The sequence below is a fragment of the Amblyomma mixtum genome, chromosome 4 (genome assembly GCF_055824585.1).
Source record: "Amblyomma mixtum isolate Tamu chromosome 4, ASM5582458v1, whole genome shotgun sequence".
Classification (NCBI taxonomy): Eukaryota; Metazoa; Arthropoda; class Arachnida; order Ixodida; family Ixodidae; genus Amblyomma; species Amblyomma mixtum.
Genome location: NC_143015.1, coordinates 125001834 through 125026727, shown reverse-complemented (window position 1 = coordinate 125026727; position 24894 = coordinate 125001834). Strand labels below are relative to the sequence as shown.

General features: G+C 48.7%; 1 protein-coding gene across 1 annotated transcript in view; it reads right to left on the bottom strand.

Moving 5' to 3' along the window:
• Positions 1 to 24894, bottom strand: part of LOC149348159 (glutamate receptor ionotropic, NMDA 2B-like) — a 166496-nt gene that overhangs the window by 13157 nt on the left and 128445 nt on the right. Inside the window, exons 5-10 of the mRNA XM_089587967.1 lie at positions 24110 to 24297; positions 11739 to 11989; positions 3191 to 3377; positions 2251 to 2374; positions 1727 to 1828; positions 958 to 1076 (exon numbers count right to left, since the gene is read on the bottom strand). Coding sequence (XP_089444093.1) covers positions 958 to 1076; positions 1727 to 1828; positions 2251 to 2374; positions 3191 to 3377; positions 11739 to 11989; positions 24110 to 24297 — 971 coding nt within the window. The remainder of the gene's footprint in view (positions 1 to 957; positions 1077 to 1726; positions 1829 to 2250; positions 2375 to 3190; positions 3378 to 11738; positions 11990 to 24109; positions 24298 to 24894) is intronic.

Genomic DNA, 24894 nt, shown 5'->3' with positions numbered 1-24894 from the left:
CGAGGCGTACAGGACAGTTGTCGCCACATTGTAGTGCTGCTCTGATACTTGAGCTGCTAAGCATTTGAGAATATCTTGGTCGGCACTAGTCCGGTCACGCATCCTGGACCATTGAGCAGTGCGAAAAACAGACGATGAAGAAACCTGTCCTTTCGGCGTGCTTCTCGCACACAGGGAAACGAGAGGATTATATTTTTTTACACCGCTTAGTGGTTCACGCCCTTTAGTAGCACCTGTCCTTGCTGTTGATGTCTTGAGAATTGCCGTAGCTGTAGATATCACTTCCTGCCTGTGAGTGAGTGAGTGAGTGAGTGAGTGAGTGAGTGAGTGAGTGAGTGAGTGAGTGAGTGAGTGAGTGAGTGAGTGAGTGAGTGAGTGAGTGAGTGAGTGAGTGAGTGAGTGAGTGAGTGAGTGAGTGAGTGAGTGAGTGAGTGAGTGAGTGAGTGAGTGAGTGAGTGAGGCGTGCGTATGTGTGTGTGACGCCTAGTGACATACTGCTAATACATGGCAGCTCTAGTTATATTTTCCTGGCTTTTGGTTTCAGATGGCAGAAGAATAACCAGTCGTCAGCGCTATGAATCCGGCCCAGGCAGAGCGGAGTCCGCGGGCTACGCATGCACACCCTGGTAGGGAGGAGCATCCCGGTGTGACATGGTCGTAGGCGCAGCTTTTCGCGCCGTTTTTAGGTTGTGGAGTAGTGAGCCTGCATACCCTGGACACATTTATTTACAAACATACTTAACTGGAGAAATAACACCACACGTTTTATTGCTTCAACACGGGAACACACATCCCGCAACAGGCGGACATTCTTAGCATGCAGGCTACTCTGCATAGACACAGCTTTACTCAAAGCTATATGCAGTGCCTCACTCATAACCACACTTTACCTCCAAGCTTCCTCGAAACTACACAAGACTGTGCTACAATTCGTTGCCACACTAAGTTTGCACTCACCCTTGCAGCATCGCCTCTGGCACGACACGGCACTTGACGGCTCGGCCACTCTCGCATTCGCCGGTCTCATTATCGGGCTGGCCTATGTTCAGGAAGGGGCGCTCCTCCATGAACGTCACCTGCACCAGGCAGTCAAGCACAGCATGCCTGCTGTCAACGATGATGACTGTGAGCTTAAGCCGAATGCGTTGCTTACGCCTTGGTACTGACCCACTTCAGGACGTGACGTACATACAGACACAAGTATCTAACGGGACACCCAGTGTGCATTTAAAAGCAAATTTAGTTTTGCCGGTGCACATAATTTATAGAAGCAATAAAGAGAATCTCTGTGAAGAGGAGAGTTAATCATCAAAAAATCAATTCCCGCTAGCAATCATAGCTGCCGAGAGTTTATTCACTGCTTACTGATACGTGGTTCCCTTTCATATTGCTTACTCCTGTACTTGCGAAGCAGGGATGGATCGCATCTTTACCTGGAAAAAAATGCAAATTCTACAACATTTCCGCTCCACAGCCGTCGTCCTGAACAATTAATTCGTATCGTAGCCCAAAATTAACCCCAAAAGAGCTGATGTAGAGTCTGTTATGGAACATCTTTGAGTCGTGATTTATAACAAGCTCCTCTATGTTTGCATTTATTGATTTCGTTATGAAGCAAGCAAGAAATAAGCACGCCTACGAGCTTTGATTCCGTTACGGATAATTTAAGGTCGTCAGAGACTGAAACAATGTTTCTTTTGTGTGTCGTACGTATAATAAGTCTTACTTTGAGGTTGAATTTTTCTGGGACACCCTTCGGGGGGACAAGCTCTTCGCCGGGCCAGACGATGTCTTTGATTTCGATGCCTTTCTGCGTCCAGCCCCCGATCTGGAGAGACATTTGGGAAAAATAGGTTAGATATATAAAGAAAAATATATCTATGACGTATCCTTTTCACTTCATTTCTACAATTCAGTAATAACAAAGTCCCATACTTTGACCCTTCCACAAAAATTGCTTCCACCATTCCGCCATTTTCATGGCACTTGACAGCGTTCCTTCTCACGCCTAGGTGTGTAAAAACATAGTTAAAAAATAAGTGTCAAATAATTATTAAATTAGACCGAACGAAAAAACACGCTAACGAGCACATTACTGTACTTCTAACAGCATTCGCTTGATTTCAGTTCGGAAGAAGACTTAGGTCTTCCTTAAATCTTGACCTATTTTTTCTGGAACAACTTGTTTATAATGGTATAAATCAACCGGCGCATGGAGATACTAAGATACATGACAAAAATACTGCTTACCCGATCCCAGTACCCTTCCTTGTTAAGATTGAGAATGTCCAGCTCGACGTACTTCAGTGTGCCGTCCGGCAAGAATTCGATGTTGGGGGCGCCCTTGGTCTCGATGGACACGTTCCGAAGGTAGCTGCAGTGAATGCACCACGTAAAATTAATTCCAAGTTTCGGTGGTTACGTTTCACGGCATATAACATAAAAATGAAAAAGGTAGCTGAGCTGTGATGAGTTTGCAGGTGTACTCGCGAGTCCAAACAACTTTAAAGGCGCGTGCTTAAACAAAGCCTTGGCAAACGCTGCACCACACTACGCGATGTCAGTTGGCTGAAAAGCGAAAGCGTGAAATTTTAAAGCGTCGCATTCGAGGCTGTTTTGCATGCTATAAACTGCTCACATATTAGTGAACAAGATTTGAGTACAATGGCTTTGCAGGTAGTGCGAATTTATAAATGTCTGCAACAAGCCACTGTGCCCCAAATCAGTGCATAGAAAACACTCTTTGAATAAGTCCTCTCCAGTCACTGCTTACTTCTCCCTGATTATTTTCCTCCTTTCGTCCTCAATGTTGTTCCGCCAATGAATTGAAATTTAGTATTCCTTAGTAAAACACGTTGCGGGGCTAGTTGGTTATGCATTTTCTTTCGTTAAAATTTAGGCAGCGCTAACTTTTAGGACGAATACACAGAGGACATGACAGGACGGGCGCTGACTCCAACTATGTTTATTGAACACGTTTTTCGTAGATCATATAAAAAAATGTTCTATGAAAAACGTGTTCAATAAAAAAAGACAGTATTCCTTATTTCCTCGCAGATCCCAAGCTTTGGTAGGGCACTCTAGAACAAGTCCTTCAGTACCCTGATGAGAGCAAGCGGCACAGTGTAATCAACAACACGAAGGCGAGTATGCATGATGCAGCAGCAGGTATGGCGTGTTGCCCCCTCACCGGAAGAAGGTGTCCCCCTGTGACCAGTGGGTGGCTCGTCCCGGCTCATGGCAGCGGAGGCCCGGAGCCAGCGTGACGTTGGCGTTGGCGGGCTCGTTGACGAACAGCTCCAGGCCGTGGCCGAGCACCAGCACGGCGCGCTCGATCTCGTCGTACAGCTTCACCAGTGAGGTATTGTAGTGAATGCCTGCGCAACGTTGGGACAGATTGCTCAAGTAGAAAAGCGTGGGTTAAGATCACTAATGACAAAACCCGATGTCCGGCACCAGTCATGCCAGTATGATCTAAACAGCAGATGGACAGTGGCTCCTCAGTGCCTCGAAGCCCACCTCGATAGTGGTATGGTATTTCGTCAGACAGGCCTTCCTCATTACGCCCTTTTTTTCCCGAAAAGTGAGAGCCAAGCATGACACGGCAAAAGCCTTTCCGGGACAATCCGCGCGCTATCTGGTCATGTACAGGTGAGTCTTGTTCAACAAAAGGCATCTATAACCAAGCTGACAGCCACCGATGCGAGAGCAAACAGCGGGCCGGGCGACCGAGATCCATATCGCACTGGGTTGGATGTTTTCGCAGTGAGCGGCCTGAATCTGGCATCAGTGCGCTTTCGATTTGCAGTAAAACTGTGATATTTTCAACGGTCATGCACACAACTGACAACTTTCTGTTGCGAATTGGTGACTATAGCGATTTAAAATCTAAAAAAAAAAAGTTTAATACTACTTGCAGATAGGTATCAAACTTTTAGCAATCTGAGTGTTCACCATGAAGCAAACACGTGTCGCCGCTGTCACGAACGCTTTTTCGGCCCTTTGGCTGTGTGAAATTATTAGTCCACTGATCCTGGGATGGCAACGGGACGCTGTTCTTTAAAATCAAGAGAGGGTAACAGGGACAGCGCCTCCGTAACAGTGCGCCTGGCCGCCTGGTGGGTTGCATTTTACACGGTACATTTATTTCATCGCTGGCGTAGCTGGTGCCATCTATGGAATATTCTTGTAACAAGTAGTGCCTAGCAAATTTGTTGTAATCAGGAAACATGCTTTCCACTTCTCTTTCTAACACTCAAAGTTTGCAATTGGTTTGAAATTTGCCTTAAGTAACTACTATTGACACCGTACTATGTTCCCAGCGAAAACTTATAACTGCAAGCGTGGGTTCTATTACGCTGCGTAAGAAGAGAAGCCGCGTTTCGGCTGCGTAGCGTCCGCTCCGTTGGCAGAAAAAGTAGTTTAGTGTTTGTGCGCACGCGACGAACAGAAAGTGGCGCCTATCAAAGTGAGGACTGCATGAAATTCTCCCTTCCCCCCGAGCCAGCTGACGTTAAAAACATCCGCGTTACTGGCTCGTAACCATCCGCTGTTTTCTCTCTTGACTTTTCTAAACTTCCTTTTGCCTGTCTTGCTGAAAGTGGGAACTACCCCAGTGGGTGCACTTTATAGCGTTCATTTATTTTATTTACTTGTTTAACCAAGAACACTGACGGCACACATGGTCGAAGCCCCAAAGGCGCGAAACAGGCAAATTTGTACGCTAAAAAACATGCAACTATGACTAAATCGGTATTCAGCAAAAAGAAACAATGCTAAAAGACGTTCACACCTTAACCACTTACATACCCTTCAATTACTTTATTAAAATTACACTTTTCGAAAAAGATGTCGAGAAACAAGATATAGTCAGCAATAGCCTGAGAGCGAAATTCAACTCAAACGATATTTTTTCAGCAAAAACTTGCAGTCCCTGTTCTGCCCAGAGTAATATATTCTCATTTGTTTGGAAAGGTAGAAAAACTATAAACATAAATACTTCTTTTGAGAGAAGTTCGTAAAAAATATGAGCCCGTTCACTTCCGCAGTCAAGAAAGAAATGGAATTCGTTTCAGCCGTGAAGCTCGTAGCTGAATTAAATATCTCGACTTCGTGGAAAGCAAACCTATCTGCCCATTTTTAAACTTGTCCTTCACCAGCTAGTTGGGTAATATGGTTCGTTGTTGTCTGCAGACGGTTCGCAGGCGCTTTCAAACGTGCTATTCGACGCTGATAAAGAGACAGAAGGCGACAGTGATAGACGGCGAATTAACGTGGGTTTACGGCATATACACATGAGTCAATGGGATTCTGGAATAAGGGCCCGCCCAACTAACCTGGATTTATTCTGTGCATTAAACGTTCTTCTCACTCACTCACTTATACAGAGCCCTTACTCCACAACTGCGCACACCTTAGTTTCTACGACGCATGTGCTTGGTGTACAGATGTATTTATTCATGTACTCAGTATTTCTGCTGTTGCGCCCAGTGGGACCTCGTCAGGAAGACAAATCATGTCATTTTGGCTGTGCGACGCGGGCACTATTAAGCATTGTCCTAAAAATGAATAAATTCACTATACTCTTTAATTGTAACTGAGGAGCTGCGCGGTCCGTACTAAGCACGCAGTCCTGAGAATGCATTGACGTCAGAATTCCAGCAAGACTCTCCTAGAAAGCTTTCTGCAGTGGTTTTACAGTTTTCGCAAGCAAAGATATTCAAGCGATCGTTTCCAGTGACCTACCCTGAACTTCAGCTACCGAATCAACTTCTGTTCGAAGTGGCCACGACCTCCACCTCAGTCCTACTAACAAAGCATGAACAAACAAAAAAACATTAGAAAATCCTTGACCACAGGAAGACGCACCGGCCGTTTAGGCGTCTTAATTCTCAGCCTCCCCGGCCTTTCGCTTGCCGTCACTCCCACGCACGCGCTAAGGGCTTCCTAAGTGTGGACATTTTCCTATCGGCGAGCCCCAGACTACTGCTGTCAGCGACGAGGAGTTCAAAGCCAGCAGCTGAGCCGGCAAAACTCGTTAGCGTCCACTGCTGCGGCACGAGGGGTCCAGCTGCCGCAGCTTGCCGAATAGAGAAGAGCTCCGGAGACGGCGCGAATGCCGCAAAATGAGGCAGCAATAGGGGGCGCCTTTGCGGACCAGTCCACTTCGGCTGTTCTCGGAATTCCCTGCCTGCCGACACTCCTAAGCAGTTGAGGAAGGAAATGAGTTCTTCGAAATGGGCACGGATGTCCAAAGACCACCCGCTGTCACCATGCAATGCCTGGTGAGCAATGCGCCCTTCTTGCGTGCCGGCCGTTACAGCGGCGTCGGCACGCTGATAAGGCTACTGAATGACGTCACTTGACGTCGACTGTTTATTCATTTGAGGGCCGTGCAGACTGGCTCTTTGAAAGAAGCGCTGACACAGCCATGGGCTCTTCAGAAGGAAACTCTTGAGGGCGGGAAACTTTCAGTTCACTTCACTTCACTTTAACACCTTAAAGACCCTCGTTAGAATGTATTACGTAAGGGGTGGGGCACACAGTAATGAAAAACATATAACATATTTATTTATTTATTTGAAATACCTTACAGGCCCATTGGGCATTGTGCAAGGGGGGCGAAAAATTCTATACGGTACATTAATAGCCATAGGAAACAAAAGTGGAAACATAGGATCATGACAAAAAATAAATCAACAATACGATGCATTAATAACAATGAAACAAAAGGGAAACATACAGTCATGATAAACAATATGTCAAAAAATTAGAGAAGTAAAAACAAGGCGGAAACAACAACAGCAAAAAAAAAAAATACGGGACACAAATTAAGCACAACAATAAAGGATAATGTACTCGCGGAACGTTGTAACAATGAGTAATATAACGTGATTAAGGCAAACACGGGAACGCAATAGGCAAACATAAGAAAGAAAATATCAAGAAGGCACGTCAGTAGCAGCAAATTAAAGTACAAAAAATAAGAAATAAAGAAAGATTTCACCGGAGGCGTGCTAAATGACGGTTTCGGTGAAATGTGTGATGAGCTGAGTATGGAAACAATCGAGATTAGATATGGAAGCGATGTTTTCTGGTAGATCATTCCATAATCTGATGGCTCGTGGTAGTGCAGCTGAATTGAAAGCGTATGTATTACCATATATCCTTGCGAAACTGAGCTGATTATGTAATCTTTTCGACGTGCGGGATGGGATATCGAGGCGAAATGAACTAGTTCTATTAGAGTGCACATATTTGTGAAATAGTGTTAGGAGAGCGATGTCGCGGCGCTTGCTTAATGATTGTAGAGAAAGATTGGTTTTAATCTGAATGACGCTTGAACGGTAGTTATAGTTTCGTGAAATAAATCGCGCTGCCCTGTTCTGGATAGATTCTAACGCGGTGATCATGTTTTTATGATAGGAAGACCAAATGAAAGAAGCGAATTCAAGTTGTAGACGAACAAAAGTGAGGTATGCTAGGTTTCGAATATTAGATGGTGAATTTCGCAGATTACGGCGTAGGTAGCCTAATGACTTTGAGGCGACGGCGCATATGGATGAGATATGGAATGACCATGAAAGATCTGAAGAAAGGTTAACACCAAGGTATTTGTAATGTGGTACGTGAGAGAGTAAATCATTCTGAATACGGTATGTATGGCTAGACTTGTTACTTCTACGGGTGAAAGAGATGACTTTGCACTTTGATACATTAAGAGTCATTAGCCATGAGTTGCACCAGTCGTTAATAACAAGAAGGTCTGATTGGAGCGCCAGGTGGTCATTAGTAGGTCTATATAAGTTGTAAGTTGTAAGTATCTATATAAGTATATAAGTTGTAGAACATATAAGTTGTAAGTTATACAAATATAAGATTTTCACTGAGCAAGTACACGCGTGATTCTTTCGAGGAACAAAGATTGGCATGGGATAGCAGCAAGTTCTCGGGGAAGGCCGTTCCAGTCGTTCGCAGTCCGGGCGAAGAATGGTGAAGAAAATGTAGTGGTGCGGGCGCGAGGTCGTGACACTTGCTGCTGATGGCCGGTGCGGAGGGAGATGCGTGGTGGTGGTGCGCAGATGTAGGGTTCCTGTCGTAGCTCAGAGTAAAAAAAACTTGTGAAGATTTGGGAAAAACTTGTGAGGACCGCATGCAGCGAGAGCCTCCGGCCGGGCCGAAACAGAGGCGCTGATTTCGGCAAGGTCTGGTTGGGAACGTCTTCAGCATAATGAAGTAGAATAAAGAGACTAAAAAAGCCCTAAGAGTGACGCGGCCTTAAACTACTTTTGCAGCGCTGTGTTAGCTTAGTTCTCCCGAATTCGTGTTCTCGTCGTTGTCATTGTCGTCGACCCGTCTACATGCCCCATTCCGCAGGGAAAAATATATGCGACTGTATATGCTGTCCCAGCTAAAATTCGTTACGGTTTCAAAAGGCCAAATCCTTATACAGAATTCAGATCACGCCACTGTTGTTAACAGTTATGTAACGTACCAGCTAGCATTTTTATGCACGTAAATTAGCAATTAGTATGTATTAATTAACATTTTCAATGTGACGATAGTACGGCGTCAGTTGTACAGTTTTCGGGCGCCATGAAAATGGTTTGATCCAGGCTTACCGCAGCCCTTTTTTATTCGGCAAAAGTCCGCGAAATTAAAAGTCTACCACGTGATAGATTACAGCGCCCTCATCCGCGACTCCATAAACCGCTTCCAGCTTCCGCCTTCTGCGCTGGCCACGACAGAGCTTCATTTCAGTGACTGCTGGGGCCGTTTACGTTTGTTCAGTGAAAGCCATGCGTCATTTTGTTCCTCATTTTTTGAACCAATTAGCTGTCATCTTTCGCCGTATCATCGTGGTAAAAAGCCGTCATTTTGCTCCGTTGTATACGAGTAACTTTCGTCTAACTGCTACGAAAACAAGCTTGATCTAAAGCGCAACTAAAATACCGCTTTTGCGACAAACCTTCACGAAAAGAAAGGAACAGAAAATTATAGTGCTCTGTTTATAACGGGTACTTGCCTCTTAATTACAATAAAGCGTGTACCGCTCTCCAACTCACGCATCCCGGAAAAATGCGGCTAGCGGCGCGAAAGCAGCTGTTATTACAGTCACCCTGCCCTACACTTCACTGTGCCGCTAACATGCCACAAAACATGCAGCGGCTCGCTTTTCATTACATCAACCTTCACACAGGGGGGGAAGCGTGAAGAGAACGGAGGGAATAAGGGGAAAAGCGGGATTCGGCGAGCCCTCATTTCCCATCTGCACACCGGGGCATCGCAGCGCGTAGGGAAGGAACAGGCGCACTCGCTTCGCTGCCTAGCTCCGGCTTTGGAATGCGAGCGATGGAATGTCGACAGCGGGCGCACTCGTTTCGAGGCGTGAGATCCGACGCCGCTGCCTCCTCCATCTCCCCTCTCCCGCCTTCGCTGTGAGACACTGCCGCCGTTTTCATCTCCCCCCCCCCTTTACCCACCAACGCTTCCTTCGATCGGCGCTTGATTAACTTCCTTTACGACGCTTTTTCTCTCTCATCTTGTCTCGTCTACACTCATTTGCAACCGCAGCGCCATAATCTGCTTCTGCATCGCAACTTCCACGACCGAAGAGATGATAGACTTTCGCATCAAACGACCCCCTTCCCCACTAACTCCGGTGCCACCAGCAACCATTTTCATACGCTCGCATTCCTGACTCACTTTGTCCACTTCCCTTCTCCCAAAGTTCCTCGTTCTTCTCCCAACCCCTTTCGAGATCGGCGGAGCATTTGCAATGACACCCCGGAAAAGGCGTTGGAATTTTGTTTTCGGAGTTTTTCAAGCGCAGTTCATCTACTCCTTACATGCAGCACAGAAAAATAAAAATATAGAGTGAAAGCATCGAGCGCGGCTCGGAGAGGTTGGCGGAGAGCGTGAAAGAATGATGAGCGCCTAAGAGGGCACGTCGTGTCTGACACGAGGCGACTCCGCTCCACTACACGTGTTCGGAATTTGTAGGGGGAGATGTTAGACAAGCTACGAACCACGTTCAGATGACGTCGGGAGAGGACACGTGGCAAAAGAGAAAGAGGGGAAGGCGTTTTGGGAGGCTAGAAATAGGTTGCCTTGTCGCCTTCGCCAAAACACGGTGAAGGTTTCTTGAAGCGCTTTCTCTGCTTCAGTTTGTGTTCTTGCATGAAAAATACAGCATTCCTATTTCGGGACTGCACTGCTTGGCATTCTTTGAGTTCAACTGGAATGCGCATTTTTTTTTTTTTCCGGGAAACTGCAACGGAAGATTGGCGGAAATACCGAGCACTTGTATCGGAGCGCGCGAAAGCACGCGGCGCGATTTCCCTCTACGCTCGTGCAGGAATCTCTTCCTCGATGATCGTGATCGGCCTGCGTTACATGCATGCAGCCTGGTGGAGCATGTTGCACCCTGAGTTGTAGTTTCGATGCGCAGGTTATTTGACTTCTGTCTATAATTTTTATTGCGTTCAATAACCCTGCGCACCATGTGACCGTAGTGTACACATTAAGCGTGTTTCACCTAAGACTGTCGGCAATTATTAAAAATAGGCTTTTTTTAGTTAGAACAGCGCGTTCTTTTAGCATATTATTGCCAACAATGTGGTCCATCAGAAGGTAAATAAGACGTGCTAAATATCCGATTAGTTATTTATCACGCAAATACACACGAAGTGAACAATGGAGGGTAAAGCCTAGGAGTGCTTTCAAACGTTTACACAAGAGGACTTGCTTCCGTCTGGGCTTGCTTCATCTGGCTAGACGAATACAAGTCCTTTTGTCGAAACGTTGGCGAGCACCCTTTGGCTTTACCCTCCCTTGTTCATTTCGTGCGCGTCAAGAAAACATCTGCCGGCCCACTCGTTACCATACGCTGAATAGTTAACTTTTTAACTATTACTGTTGGACGCCTTGCTTATTGGACGCTTGTAGCTCAACGTAAATAATGTCCGTACCAATTTTTAGGTGTTTAAAAATGCCAATTTACGGGACAGCCGAGCCGCTGGATTTAGCCCGCTCGAGACGTGGCTGACGCTGTTGCTGTCCTCTCGGCTTCGTTTTCGCCCTTTCCTGGCCGCAAAACTGCTTGAGCTGCACCGGCGACGGGAATGACATTTTCGAAATTCTGAAAACTGAAATAGATATTACAGTAGGCTACAATGCTTCCAACAAATAAGGAAACCAACAAGAGCAGTTAAAAAGTGAACTATTCAATATTAGTTTACCACCCAGCCAGTTTGCACATCTTAGCTGTATTCTGACGCACTACATCCCTGCCAACGTACGTCAAAAAAAAAAACATGCTCCTAACTCAATAAGTCCGCTTTTAAAAATTGCTGACAGTCTTAGGCGAAACACCTTGTAACTAATAACTAATAAATTATTCTTCTCCTGGTCTCGTCTAGGGTCTTCCGTTTGGTTCCCGGGTAGTGAGTCGCGATTCTCATCATTCCACACGCTTTGGGTCTGCTTAGAGTTTTGTAAAGTTTTCTTTTTCTTTTACTTTGTAGAGCATTGTAGCTCGTAGATGAGGTGGTGCTTCATTCCACAAAGTTGCACATCAACCTGCCAAGGGCAGCGTATGATCTGTGTTGGTTTCTCAATCACCTTTTTCCGGAAGCCAAGAGCCAAGTTAAAGCATTTTTTCCTTGTAAACATTCACGATAACTGAACCCGCAACTGCCCATGCGAAATAGCGACGCAACCGCTAGAGGCTAGCTCACCGAGCAGACCGGCCGGGTACTCCGGCGGGGCGATTCCCGGGTGCGCCCCGATGACCGACTGGGTGACGATCCACACGTAGTTCTTTCCCGTCATGGCCAGCTGCGAGGCGGCGGCGAACAGTTCCCGCGCGTCGTCCTTGCTGGCGAACAGGAGCAGCACGCGGGCCTCGCCCGCAGCCAGGGGCTCCAGCTGCTTGCGGAACTCCTGCCGGGTGCGGCCACGCAGGGTGCGCACCTCCAGCACCGAGTACCTGCGCCCGGGTCGAGTGCACTCGCCGACAAGGGGCGGGCACAGTGGCGTGTGTTAATGAAGGCAAGGTATTGTTCGCTGCCGCACACATAGAAAGGAGGGAATCTAGGTTCAAGAATACCAAGAAAGAAAAGAGGTTATGGCGAAATAACTGACTCGTTCTAGGCACGTCCATAAATAGCGCCATTAGGGAATGAATAAAGGTAGCGAACAGGCAGGAAAGGGAACGAGTTGCTCATACACACCAGCGCACCTCCAGCACCGAGCACCTGCGCCGGGGTCGAGTGCAGTCGCCGACAAGAGGCGGGCACAGTGGCGTGTGTTAATGAAGGCAAGGTATTGTTCGCTGCCGCACACATAGAAAGGAGGGAATCTAGGTTCAAGAATACCAAGAAAGAAAAGAGGTTATGGCGAAATAACTGACTCGTTCTAGGCACGTCCATAAATAGTGCCATTAGGGAATGAATAAAGGTAGCGAACAGGCAGGAAAGGGAACGAGTTGCTCACACACACCAGCGTACCTCCAGCACCGAGTACCTGCGCCGCGGTCGAGTGCAGTCGCCGACAAGGGACGGCCACAGTAGCGCGTGTTAATCAAGGCAAGGTATTGTTCGCTACCGCACACACAGTAAGGAGGGAATCCAGGATAAAGAATACCAAAAACGTAAAGAGGTTATGGCGCAATAATGGACTTTTTCTAGGCACGTCCATAAATAGCGCCATCAGGGAATGAATGAAGGTAGCGAACAGGCAGGAAAGAGAACGAGTTGCTCATACACGCTGTGACGACCCCACATAATGGGCAGGTCCACACGGGACGGAGAGGCAAGAAGACACCGAATGGCTCAGTTTAAACAAAATGGTGTAATCAATAATTATACATTGTACATCAGAGGCTGGGGTGCCCGAGCTTACGTGGCGACGCCGTCATGGGGGCGATGGAGGGGCTCCGGAGTTGCGATCCGTCGGTTCCTGGCAGAAGCTGCGCGCCGTCGGGCTTCGGCGCTGAAGGACCCTTTTCGTGAACGATGTCGTCCTCAGCGTGCCTTTCGTCCGCACTCCCCAGCTATATCTGCTCCGCCGGCCACGGCCGATCTCCTGTCTCCCCGGCTGGATTCTTTCTTTCTTCCTCCTTTCCACGGCGGCGCCGCGGCACCCCCGACCTCCCTCGTTAGAATGTCGTTTGTCTCCCGCCGGCAGCTTTCTTCTCTTGTCGGGTTGTCAGCCTCTCCTGTGTCCTTGTACGGCCAGGCAGCCTAATTGGGCTGGCTTTCCCTCCCGCCGGCGCCTTTGTACCATTGTACCCCTTCAGTGGCTTGCCGCCGCTGGGGGCTCCGTCAACGCGGCGCCGCCGAACGCGGACCGTACCCCTTCAGTGGCTTTGCCGCCGCTGGGGGCTCCGTCTATGCGGCGCCGCCGAACGCGGACCGTTTAAGGGGAGACAAGGGAGTAGGACGGTTGAGCACAGAGAAGATTCCGCCGAAGATATGGGCCCTGGTTGCTCACGCACGGAACGTCACACTCGCTCACCCTCCAGAAGAATGTTCTCCGAACATTTGAGTCCAGGCAGCTCCCCTTCTTTTTTCTGAATCGCCTCGCACATTCCGTCCGACAAAACACTTTTCGCTGCACACAACACCACTGCACTGCACCATATGCCGCAGCTGTCATAACTGGCGTCTCCAGGGGCAGCACTGATCTTCTTTCACAGACAAACATGAAACTCAGCACCCAAGCCTCTCCTTGCTAGTCCAAACTGGACGAAATAAATTTACCACAGTTACAAAGGAGCTCCCACTTCCAGCACAATCACGGCACAGACAAAAAAATATAGATAACGAAAGGAAGTCGGGCATGTTCTGCATTCTGTGTAAAAGTGTTACTTAATGACAGAAAGGCTTAGCTAGCAACTCCGATATCTTAACAGCCGCCGCGGTGGCTCAGCGGTTATGGTGCTCGGCTGCTGACCCAAAAGACGCGGGTTCGATCCCGGCCGCGGCGGCTAGAATTTCTTTGGAGGAGAAATTCTAGAGGCCCGTGTACTGTGCGATGTCAGTGCACGTTAAAGAACCCCAGGTGGTCGAAATTTCCGGAGCCCTCCACTACGGCGTCTCTCATAGCCTTAGTCGCTTTGGGACGTTAAACCCCATAAACCAACCAACCGATATCTTAACACATAAGCACATAGCAATGTTATGAGCTGCAGCATTACACAGTCTTAACCAGTCCCCAACTCCGCTCTGTTTACGCCATTAGTCCGACTTAGCTTTCCGATTTCGAAGCGGATATCGGCGTTCATGAGTCGTACCAAGTAATTCTGTGGGCAATTTCCTCACTGGCGTCCCAGAACCCTCCTCGCAGCGCCGCCTCTCCTCCTCCGCTCTTTTCTCCTTTCTCCTCTTTTTTTCTTTCACGGCTGTTGCGCTCTTCGGTCTATTCCTCCGGCGAGTCTGCCTCCGCGCACCGCCGCCGCGAATCTGCGCGTCTTCTGGGCCTGGTCAGCGCGCCTCTCAATGTGCTGACGCATGAACACGTACGTTTTAGAGCAAAACAAGCTAGATTCGAACACTTCTTTTTACCAGCGTTCGTGAGTGTGAACTCAAAAACGTAATATCTCCAGAACTGCGTGAAATGCACGTATTCGTGCTTAACTCGACGTGGCACGTCGTTTTAGAGCAAAACAAGCTAGATTCGAACACTTCGTTTTACCAGTGTGCTTGAGTGTGAACTCAAAAACGTAATATCTCCAGAACTGCGTGAAATGCACGTATTCGTGCTTATCTCGACGTGGCACGCCGTTTTAGAGCAAAACAAGCTAGATTCGAACACTTCGTTTTACCAGTGTTCATGAATGTGAACTCAAAAACGTAATATCTCCAGAACTGCGTGAAATGCACGTATTCGTGCTGACGCATGTTCATGCGTCAGCACATTGAGAGGCGCGCTGACCAGGCCGCGGTTCAGAAGACGCGCAGATTCGCGGCGGCGGTGCGCGGAGGCAGACTCGCCGGAGGAATAGACCGAAGAGCGCAACAGCCGTGAAAGAAAAAAAGAGGAGAAAGGAGAAAAGAGCGGAGGAGGAGAGGCGGCGCTGCGAGGAGGGTTCTGGGACGCCAGTGAGGAAATTGCCATTCTGTGACCCCTTGTCTGCTTTGAGACTCGCGAGGGCTCGTGGCAGGAGCCTCTCTTGGCGTTATCTGCGCGGCAACCTCGCGCGCTCCTTCCTCCAGCAATGCATGAAGTAAATCCGGTGGCATTCCTGCTAACCTCTGGCGCTTGCCGAACAAATGCAGGAGAGGGCGTTTCTTGCGAACAATCTGCGCGCTCCGCTTCACTTCGGTCCCCATCAAAATCTGCGCTTTCCCCCTCCCCATTTCGTGAATACTGAACCGGTGCCGACTTGAGGCGATTTGCGTGTATCCTTATCAAGCGGCGGTTCACGTCTCGGACCCTGAAGTTTACCGGAGAAAGCTTCTCGACAACCTCGCACGGTCCTCTCCACCTCGTCTGGAACTTACGAGCCAACCCAATCTGTCTTTGGCAGTTTTCGATGTACACGCTGTCCCCCACATCAAACGGCGCGTCTCTAGCACCGCGATCGTGCACCTCCTTCCTGCGCTTCGCCGCTTTCTTTAAGGCCTCCTTTGCGATGTCCCTCGCCACTTGCAAGCGCGATTCTAGCTCAACCTTATAGTCGTCCAGTGAAGCGTATGGGACACGACGGGGGCCCTCTGGCACTTCACTAGGCTGGTCCGGGTCTCGGCCGTAGAGAAGAAAGAATGGCGATTCGCCCGTGCTCTCGTGTGCTGCGGAATTGTAGGCAAACATTGCATACGGGAGCCACAAGTCCCAGTCCCGCTGGTCGCGCGAAACGAAATGCGACAGGAACCCGGCCACGGTTTGGTTCAGTCGCTCCACCGCGCCGTTGCAAGCCGGATGGTACGGTGTTGTCTGCTTCTTAGTGATCTTAAGCAGCTCGCAAACTCTCCTCATTAGCTGCGACACGAAGTTCGTTCCCCGATCTGTCAAGAGTTGCCTCGGAGATCCATGTCGGAGCACGATCTGTTCGACAAATGCTCTTGCAACCGTGTCTGCTTTCTGATCTGGGAGTGCTACCGCTTCCGCGTATTTTGAAAGGTGATCGACAAATACTAAAATGTACCTGTTCCCAGAAGTGGTCGTGGGCAATGGGCCCATTATATCCATACCTGTCCGCTCGAAAGGAGCCGAAACCTCAGGGAACGGCTGAATTGGTGCTGGCCTGCGTCCCTTGGGTGTTTTTCTTTCGAGACAGGAATGACACTTCGCACAGTAGTCTCTAACATCCTGTCGCATGCCACTCCAAAAGTACAAACGCTCGACGCGCCTGCGTGTCTTCGCTACGCCAAAATGACCGGCGCACGGCGCATCGTGGAACGCGCGAAGAACCCTTTCTGTCCACGACCGAGGTATGACGACTCTCTCCCAAGCGGTTTTCTCTGGTCTCCCTTTCCTGGTTGGCCTCGTGCGCCGACACAGGGTGCCGTCTTTGCCAATGAAATAACCTAGCTGTTCGGCGTGAGATGGTGCGCCCTCTAAGCTTTCGATTATTCGCTTTAGGTCAGGATCTTTGCACTGCTCTGTGCGTAATTCGGCGGGGTCGACTACGGGGACAAACTCATCTAAGCTGACACGGCAGCTGTACGGCTGAGCGCATCAGCATTCAGATGTGTCTTTCCTGACTTATGCTCCACCTCAAAGCAGTATTCCTGCAGCTGTAGATTCCATCTAGCGAGTCGCGTGCTAGGGTCCCTGACACTCATCACCCATTTCAGAGGATGGCAGTCTGTGACTAGCTTGAATTGGCGGCCGTAAAGGTAGCATCTGAAGTGCTTTACTGCCCAGACAACGGCGAGGCACTCCCTTTCTGTAGCTCCGTACTTCTGCTCTGTGGGGCTCAGCTGTCGGCTAGCAAAAGCCACGGGATGTTCTTTGCCCTCGATAACCTGAGATAACACAGCACCAACTGCGAACTTTGACGCATCTGTGGCCAAAACGAAGGGCAAATTAAAATCCGGGTGGCGCAACCGCGGTGCACTCATTAGCTTCCTCTTCAGGGCCCAAAAGCATCCTCCTCGTTTTTGCACCAGCGAAAGGCGACATTTTTGGCTGTTAAGGCAGTGAGCGGCTTAGCGAGCTTGGCGAACTCCTCTATGTGCCTTCGGTAGTAACCGATCAGGCCGAGAAACTGCCGGACCTGGAGGACACTAGTCGGGGATGGAAAATCCGAGACACACTTTAGTTTCTCAGGGTCCGGTCGCACGCCGTCAGCTGAAACAACGTGCCCGAGGTATTTCACCTCGTTTTTGAGGAATTGGCACTTAGAAGGCTTCAGCTTGAGACCAGCTCCTCTTAGTCGCACCAAAACCTGCTCAATATCGCGCAAGTGGTTCTCAAAACTGTCACTGTATATGATTATGTCATCCATATACACGAAGCACAGCTTCTCCAGAAGACCTGCCAGGATAACATCAGCGGTTCTCTGCCAGACAGCAGGGCTGTTGACCAGACCCATCGGCATTCTTTTCCATTCATAGTGCCCTGAGGGCGTGTTGAATGCCGTTTTCTCAGCATCTGCCGGATCCATTGATATCTGCCAGAATCCCGCCGCCATGTCCACTACCGTGAAGTACCTGGCAGAGCCCAGCTGAGAAAGCGTCTCCTGTATATTGGGAATGGGGTATGGATCGATGCGAGTTACGGCATTTAGTTTGCGGTAGTCCACCACCAATCGATACGAGCCATCTGGCTTTTCCACCAATAGTGCCGGTGCTCCCCATGGTGACTTTGAGTGTTCGACAATGCCGCGATCAATAAGGTCCTGCACCTGCCGCTCCATCTCCTCACGTTGGGAGTAAGGAATCCTGTACGCACGTTGGTAAACGGGCGATGAAGTGCCGGTTTCTATCCTGTGCTTTATAACGCCACAGCAGCCCAAATCCAGGTTGGACGCGGCGAATACCTCTGAGTAGTCGTTCAGCAAACCAGCCAGAGCCTCCCTCTCCCTGGATTTTACGTGGGAAAGATCGAACAACGCATTTGGAGGAGCCGAAGGACTAGCATGCTCTACAGTTGCGAGTACCGTATCGGTGGGCTCATGTTTCTCTATCGCAGAGGTGAAGAAAGCCAATGTTTTGTTCTTGGGAAGGCTCAGTGGCTGCTGGCTACAGTTAACCACCCGTAGAGGCACTCTGTGGGCGTCATTAAAAGTCACGAGGCACGCGGCTGCCTTCAGGCCATTACTAAGAGAGTCGACCGGTTCAAGCACTCCCACGGCGCCGCTCTCTACATCTGCAGGCACATAAGCGTAAAAAATGTGCTCCGACCACGGAAGGACGACCGCCTCATCGACCAGCTTTACGGCAACCCGCGAATATACCTTCTCTAACGATCCCACTGTTTGACGGCTGTCAATATCGGTACTGCGAACCTCAGCCCTGCTGCTGTTCAAAAACGGAACTTTTGAGCCCCCCGCATTAACTTCTTCTTCAGAGAATGAGACTACTACCTTCCCTTTTCTCAAAAAATCCTGCCCTAATATACCTGACGCTCCGTTTGGCAGAGACACCGTGTCCGCGCATACGTAGCAGGGGTGCTCCAATGCAATTCCGCCGAGAGTGCAGTGTAACCGGTAGAGCCCACTTATGCCAAGAGGATCCCCCGTTATGCCTACAAATTTGGTTGCCATACCACCAGACGCTTCCAACACCTCGCGATCCCCTTTCATTCGAAGCGTGTTAAAGCTGCTTTCCTTAAGCAAGGTCACCTTTGACCCCGTGTCTATCAACAATTCCATGCAACAACCATTTAACTTGCAACGCACAACAGGGCATGCCTCGTCGGCCACACAAACCACCACCACCTCATTACCCACTGCTCCCTCCCCACACTCATCAGGATGGGGAGGACAACCTAGTTTTTTGTCCCTGTATCTGGAGCCTCGCTGTAGGCTTGCTTAGGGCGTGTCTCGCCTGCTTCTCTTTGTGGCTCCCCACGGCGACCTTGCGATGTGTCCGCGACCCTGGCACGCGAAGCACGCGATTTCTTCGAAATCTCGCATACCGCGCCTGTAGCTTTGTGGCGGTCTCCGGTTTCCAGCGAATGGGCGCCGTTGAGCGCCCGCTTCAACCTGGCGTTCCACCTGCTGAGATAGCAGCTGCTCTAAGCGATCTAACCGCTCTGTCAAGAGAGCAACCTCAGGGTTGGGCACCGCTCTCTCTATGACGCGTACTCTCGCTGCGGCCGCCGTTAGCGCCTCATTTCGTTCCTCATCCAATGCGGCCGCCACGGCTTGGTCGAAATTGCTCGGCTTGCGCGAGAGCACGAACCGGCGCACGGGGTCTTGCAGACCAGCCACAAACAAAGCGGTCATTTCCTCTTTAAGTAGAACCTCCGCGTATTTCTTCTTTAGCTGGTCTCCTTCCTCCTCCCTACTCAGCGTATCGCGCGCTAGGCGCTGAAGCCGCGACGCAAACGTTCGCACGTCCTCCCCTACCATCTGTCCGGCGTCACGGAACCTCTGTACCCGCAGATGACGTGGTTCAGTGTCGAAATGCTCGAACGCGAGCTTCTTAAATTCCGCAAATGATTTTGTGGATTTTACTTTTTCGTCTCGCCAAGCAAAATCATGAGCAGCTCCTGCCATCTTACACCTCGCCATTCCCAGCATTTGAGCATCGGACCATCCCCCCATTTTCCCAATCTCTTCTAGCATGGAAAAGAAATCGCAGATTGGAACCCCTGTCTTATCCCCCGTAAACGTCGGAATGACGCTTCCTAATGCCAGCATGCTTGCTCCGAGCGACGGCTGTGTAGTGGGAGCTCCGTCAGTTACAGATATTTTTTTTCCGCTCCAGCCCTCCGGTGCCTCAAGCCTCTCAAATGGGGGTCAAAGTCCCACAATCAGTCCCGTGATTCCCCTTTCATTACAATTTTGAAGTCATGAATGTCGCAGCATTCAGAGGACATTTGCTTTTTAGACCCCACTTCTGACACCAGTCTGACGACCCCACATAATGGGCAGGTCCACACGGGACGGAGAGGCAAGAAGACACCGAATGGCTCAGTTTAAACAAAATGATGTAATCAATAATTATACATTGTACATCAGAGGCTGGGGTGCCCGAGCTTACGTGGCGACGCCGTCATGGGGGCGATGGAGGGGCTCCGGAGTTGCGATCCGTCGGTTCCTGGCAGAAGCTGCGCGCCGTCGGGCTTCGGCGCTGAGGACCCTTTTCGTGAACGATGTCGTCCTCAGCGTGCCTTCGTCCGCACTCCCCAGCTATATCTGCTCCGCCGGCCACGGCCGATCTCCTGTCTCCCCGGCTGGATTCTTTCTTTCTTCCTCCTTTCCACGGCGGCGCCGCGGCACCCCCGACCTCCCTCGTTGGAATGTCGTTTGTCTCCCGCCGACAGCTTTCTTCTCTTGTCGGGTTGTCAGCCTCTCCTGTGTCCTTGTACGGCCAGGCAGCCTAATTGGGCTGGCTTTCCCTCCCGCCGGCGCCTTTGTACCATTGTACCCCTTCAGTGGCTTGCCGCCGCTGGGGGCTCCGTCAACGCGGCGCCGCCGAACGCGGACCGTACCCCTTCAGTGGCTTTGCCGCCGCTGGGGGCTCCGTCTATGCGGCGCCGCCGAACGCGGACCGTTTAAGGGGAGACAAGGGAGTAGGACGGTTGAGCACAGAGAAGATTCCGCCGAAGATATGGGCCCTGGTAGCTCACGCACGGAACGTCACAACGCCATCCACAATCCATCATCCAGTTCATCTCTGGCATGCCCATTCCGCCCTGCTACAGAGTAAAGCAGACAACTCCAAAGACGTTTAACCAAAAAGGGGCCATGGCTAAGCACACGATTAAATTGTGTAATCACGCATCTTTCGTTATTGTATTACTTTATTGTATTACTTTAATTTTTTATTGTATTATATTTCGTATTGTATTACTTTATTTGTATTCTACTGAGTGCCTCTTGGTAACTATTGTATAATGTTTCTCTTCTGTCGTATTTTTTTTGCGCTGTTCTCTAACTTCTATGTACTACCCCACTCACACAATGCTCCAATGTAAAGGAGCCTGTGAGTAACTTGAATAAATAAAGAAAGATATGAAAAAGGGCGACATGGATTTTGTATCTCGAATTTTCACGTTTCTTCCCTCTATTTCACCAAGCAATTGAGAAATATTAGTGACACGAGGTGTAGTGACACGCTTTTGAAAGCGCTACCTGCAGCGGGGGCGCCTTTTGAGTAAGAAAAGCATGCTTAACCCCATTTTCTCGAAGAATGAAGTCCAGAAAACACATGGTTCAAATGCTTCAAACCAAGTTGTTGTCAGCGTTCTCCTTCGTACCTCGGCAGGTCCGGCAAGTGTTTCGTACTTTGTCCGGCCAAAAGCAAGAAGTAGAGGTTTACGAATGAATTTTTTACGTAAGCAATGGAAGAGTTTCTCCAATAGATGGTGAAGTACTAATAAAAGGAAGCAAATGTTTTGGCGTAACACCTGGTGTTTCCTTTTTAATGTTTTTCTTATCTTCCAGCAAGAGGATGCACAATTTTACAAAGCACGGCATGAGTACACTAGTCGCTGCATGAGGCGATGCCGGCACCGACTTTAATAAATAACTGTAAGATATCAGAATATGTCAACTTTGGAAAAAAAAATTGAAACGCCAAATTATAATCACACTGATCACTATTTAGCTGTCCCGGTTGAGTCAAGTATATTTGTACGCAAAATGTTTTCCGTGAAAGCATTAGTCAGTATTTTCGCACCCTCCTTGTAGGCCAACTCTTCTTTTTTAACTGGACATCCTCTTCCTGGGAACGCAACAAGAGCCAACTTTGCAGTCACTTCCTGAATAAACATAGATTGGTTTTTACTTATACTTTCACCCGCTTCAGTCATCGCTGCTCAGACGCAGTCACCGTCTTGCAAAAAGCGAGTGCCAAAAAGATATAGCGAAGCAATAAATTATTTCCACCAATAGTAGCATGGAGCCGTTGCTGCAATGCATACAGCTTCATAGATGAGCATGTCCAGGAATGCCACTCCGCCTATTCGGTCCGTGTCAATAGCAGCCTACAAGATGAATCCAGCGACACAGGCTACCAGAAGAAAATATCAAATGTAGAAAGGCACACAAAAGGAGAATAAAAAGCTAGAGTCCTATAAGGATGGCAAACAGAGACCGAAAGAGAACACGAGTGAAATGTGAAAATCTTCCGAACAAAGAACACCAAGTCCGCGCTTGCAATGCGGTGTTCCTACAATGCACAGCAAATAAAACGTGAGTGGATTAAGTCCCTTGGGTACATTTACGATGTCTTTGTTGATGTTAACACGGAAGTTCAAGCTGTGTCTGCACAACAGCTCGAATTGAAATTCAATAGACTGTGCGGAGCATGTCGACAAAGACGATGTCAAAACAGGGTCAGCAAAGACTCTTCCGTTGTTCGGGCCACGTATCTGAGACGACGCGCTGTCCACGTTGCCTTAACTTGACTGCGTGTGTGCGCAGAAGCAGTGCTTCTTCTAAGTTACTTATATATCCATGGACACGCAAAGACGTGTCTACGAGCGTCATGGTTTACTAAATTTTTATTAAGATTCTGGTAGCAAGGAATGCTTTGATTTGAAGTAACTCAGACTTTTCAACAAACTTTAAGATGTCGTCTTGATAAAATTGTATTGTGTTGCACTCTCTTTTCTATTATAAGCGGCTTGGCACTGAGTTCTCAAAAGCGTATATATGTTGCTTTTTAATGCCTCGTGTGACAGCTCGTGACCTCAATGCGTAAAAAGCTCAAGAAGCTGAACATTTCCATTCGCATTATTGGCGGACGAGGACCATGAATGCACAGTATTGCGACATGGAAGGGAAGAACTGAAATATCAGGAAAAAGCGACGCTAGCTGTACGCTATATTTACTTCCTTGTTTATTTCGCACGGTATCAATTACTGAATTAGTTTACTTACTAGAAACTGCAGCGCAGTAAACAGCAGTTTACTTACTAGAAACTATACGAAGTATGCCGCAGGAATCTCATTAGAGACTTTTAGCATAGCGTATATAACGACCGCTACCGCTTACTGTGCACAGCGAGCGGCTAATGCACATGCGTGGATCACCTTGAGACACCAGAGGCCGGCATCTCGCGCCAACAGTGCGTGCACACTCGTGCCTGGCGGCCGCGACTAGCCACAGGGGTAGACGGCATACGCTATGCTAAAATACTCTATTAACAGCGTGGTAAGGCATATTTTATCGATGCGCTTGCCATGCAATGTATACAAGGTACCTTGTTGAACTCGCTTCAGTTTAGTGCGTCCAGTTTAATTCTTTTCATTTTTAAATATTCAGTTGGATTCGCTTCATTTCGTTTTATTCAGCTGCATTTGCATCAATTCAGTCATTGCACATCGATTCGCCTCAATTATTTCCGTTAAGTAGGACTTTGATCATTCAATTCAGTAAGTTAGATTGAGTCGAGTTTAATTCGACCGATACGAAAAACCGAGAACACACAATTCCACGCATTAGGAATACGTAGATGCAGCCATCTAATGCATGCTTGTCAGAACGGGAAATTGAGGATAAATGGAAGTTCGTGCCTGTATAGATAAGGCGTCCTTGATACCGATACCGGGATCGGTATCGGTACTGCAGGGTACCAATATCGCGATAGTATACCATATTTTAATTACAAAGAAGGCACTCTCACCAATACCGGAGCTTTTATAAGCTTCAAAGTACCCTAAAACGAAGTTCAGGTGTCGCCAACAACGCCAAATGTCCCGTGTAAATTCTGTGCGTCACCACCGATTTTGGGACATGGATCACAGAGGCTGCGCTACTCTGTCGTTCATCTCAAAAGACTGGCAACTATTTCCTTTTGGTGTAAATGTCACGAGCTTTAATTGGTGGGCAGGAAACTTAAAATTCATTTTCCTCAGCTGTAAATGCGTATTCGCTACCCGCCAAGAAAGAACCAGAGAAACATTTTCACTGAGAACAATAAAAGAATCAACTTCTTGCTGTTCCTTCAACAGTAAATTGAATAAGAGAGGAGGTGCACCCACTTTGCTCTCAAGGTGCTGCTCTCGAGCTGTCGATCCCGGACAGCGCGGACAAAGTCCTCGTGTCCTCCGAGATTGGTGGTGATGACGGCGAACTGGTACCACGAGTACCGCTCCAGGATGGCAAAGATGGCTGCGACTTGGTGCACCACCGACGGCGCCAGCTGCAGCACTCGCGCCTGCGACGCCCTCTGTCGCCACGTGAACGAAACCGGAGACGAATACGAAAGTGAGCACGTAACGGCACGGGAACGTAAAGCTAGGTTAGCGAAGCAAAATAGCTTTAACTTGAGCGTTAGGTATCGAACAAAGAGAGTGTTTTGACCGCAAAGAGCAGTCTATGCAACGTATTTGGGAACACAAGAGTGAATTCGCAGAGTTTCTCATGCTTTGAATTGGTTGGTGAACAGTGGTTACTTCAGACCGGGTGTATCTGAATGGTCAAATCGCGAAAGCAGCTCATTCACGAACCAAGCTTCTGGATGAAAAACTCTGCGAATCCTGCTTCAGGCTCCTACAGGCGTCTGTGTTTCTTCAGTCACACAGCATGACGCATGCAAACGTGCAACTCATAATCTATATATCTGCTATCTTCATCTACTTGAGAGGCAAAAGATGTGCCACACTACCTCCTGTTCTGGAGCGGAAGGCACAGCTTTTACAAATCTCATCCTCGTCTGTTGCATTTAATCTCTGTGTGTTCTGTCTTCAGCTGTCATAGAGTTAAGGTGTACTGTACCTATGGCTGCTTCAGAATTCTGTTCTCAGTCACACCAATATAGGCTCTT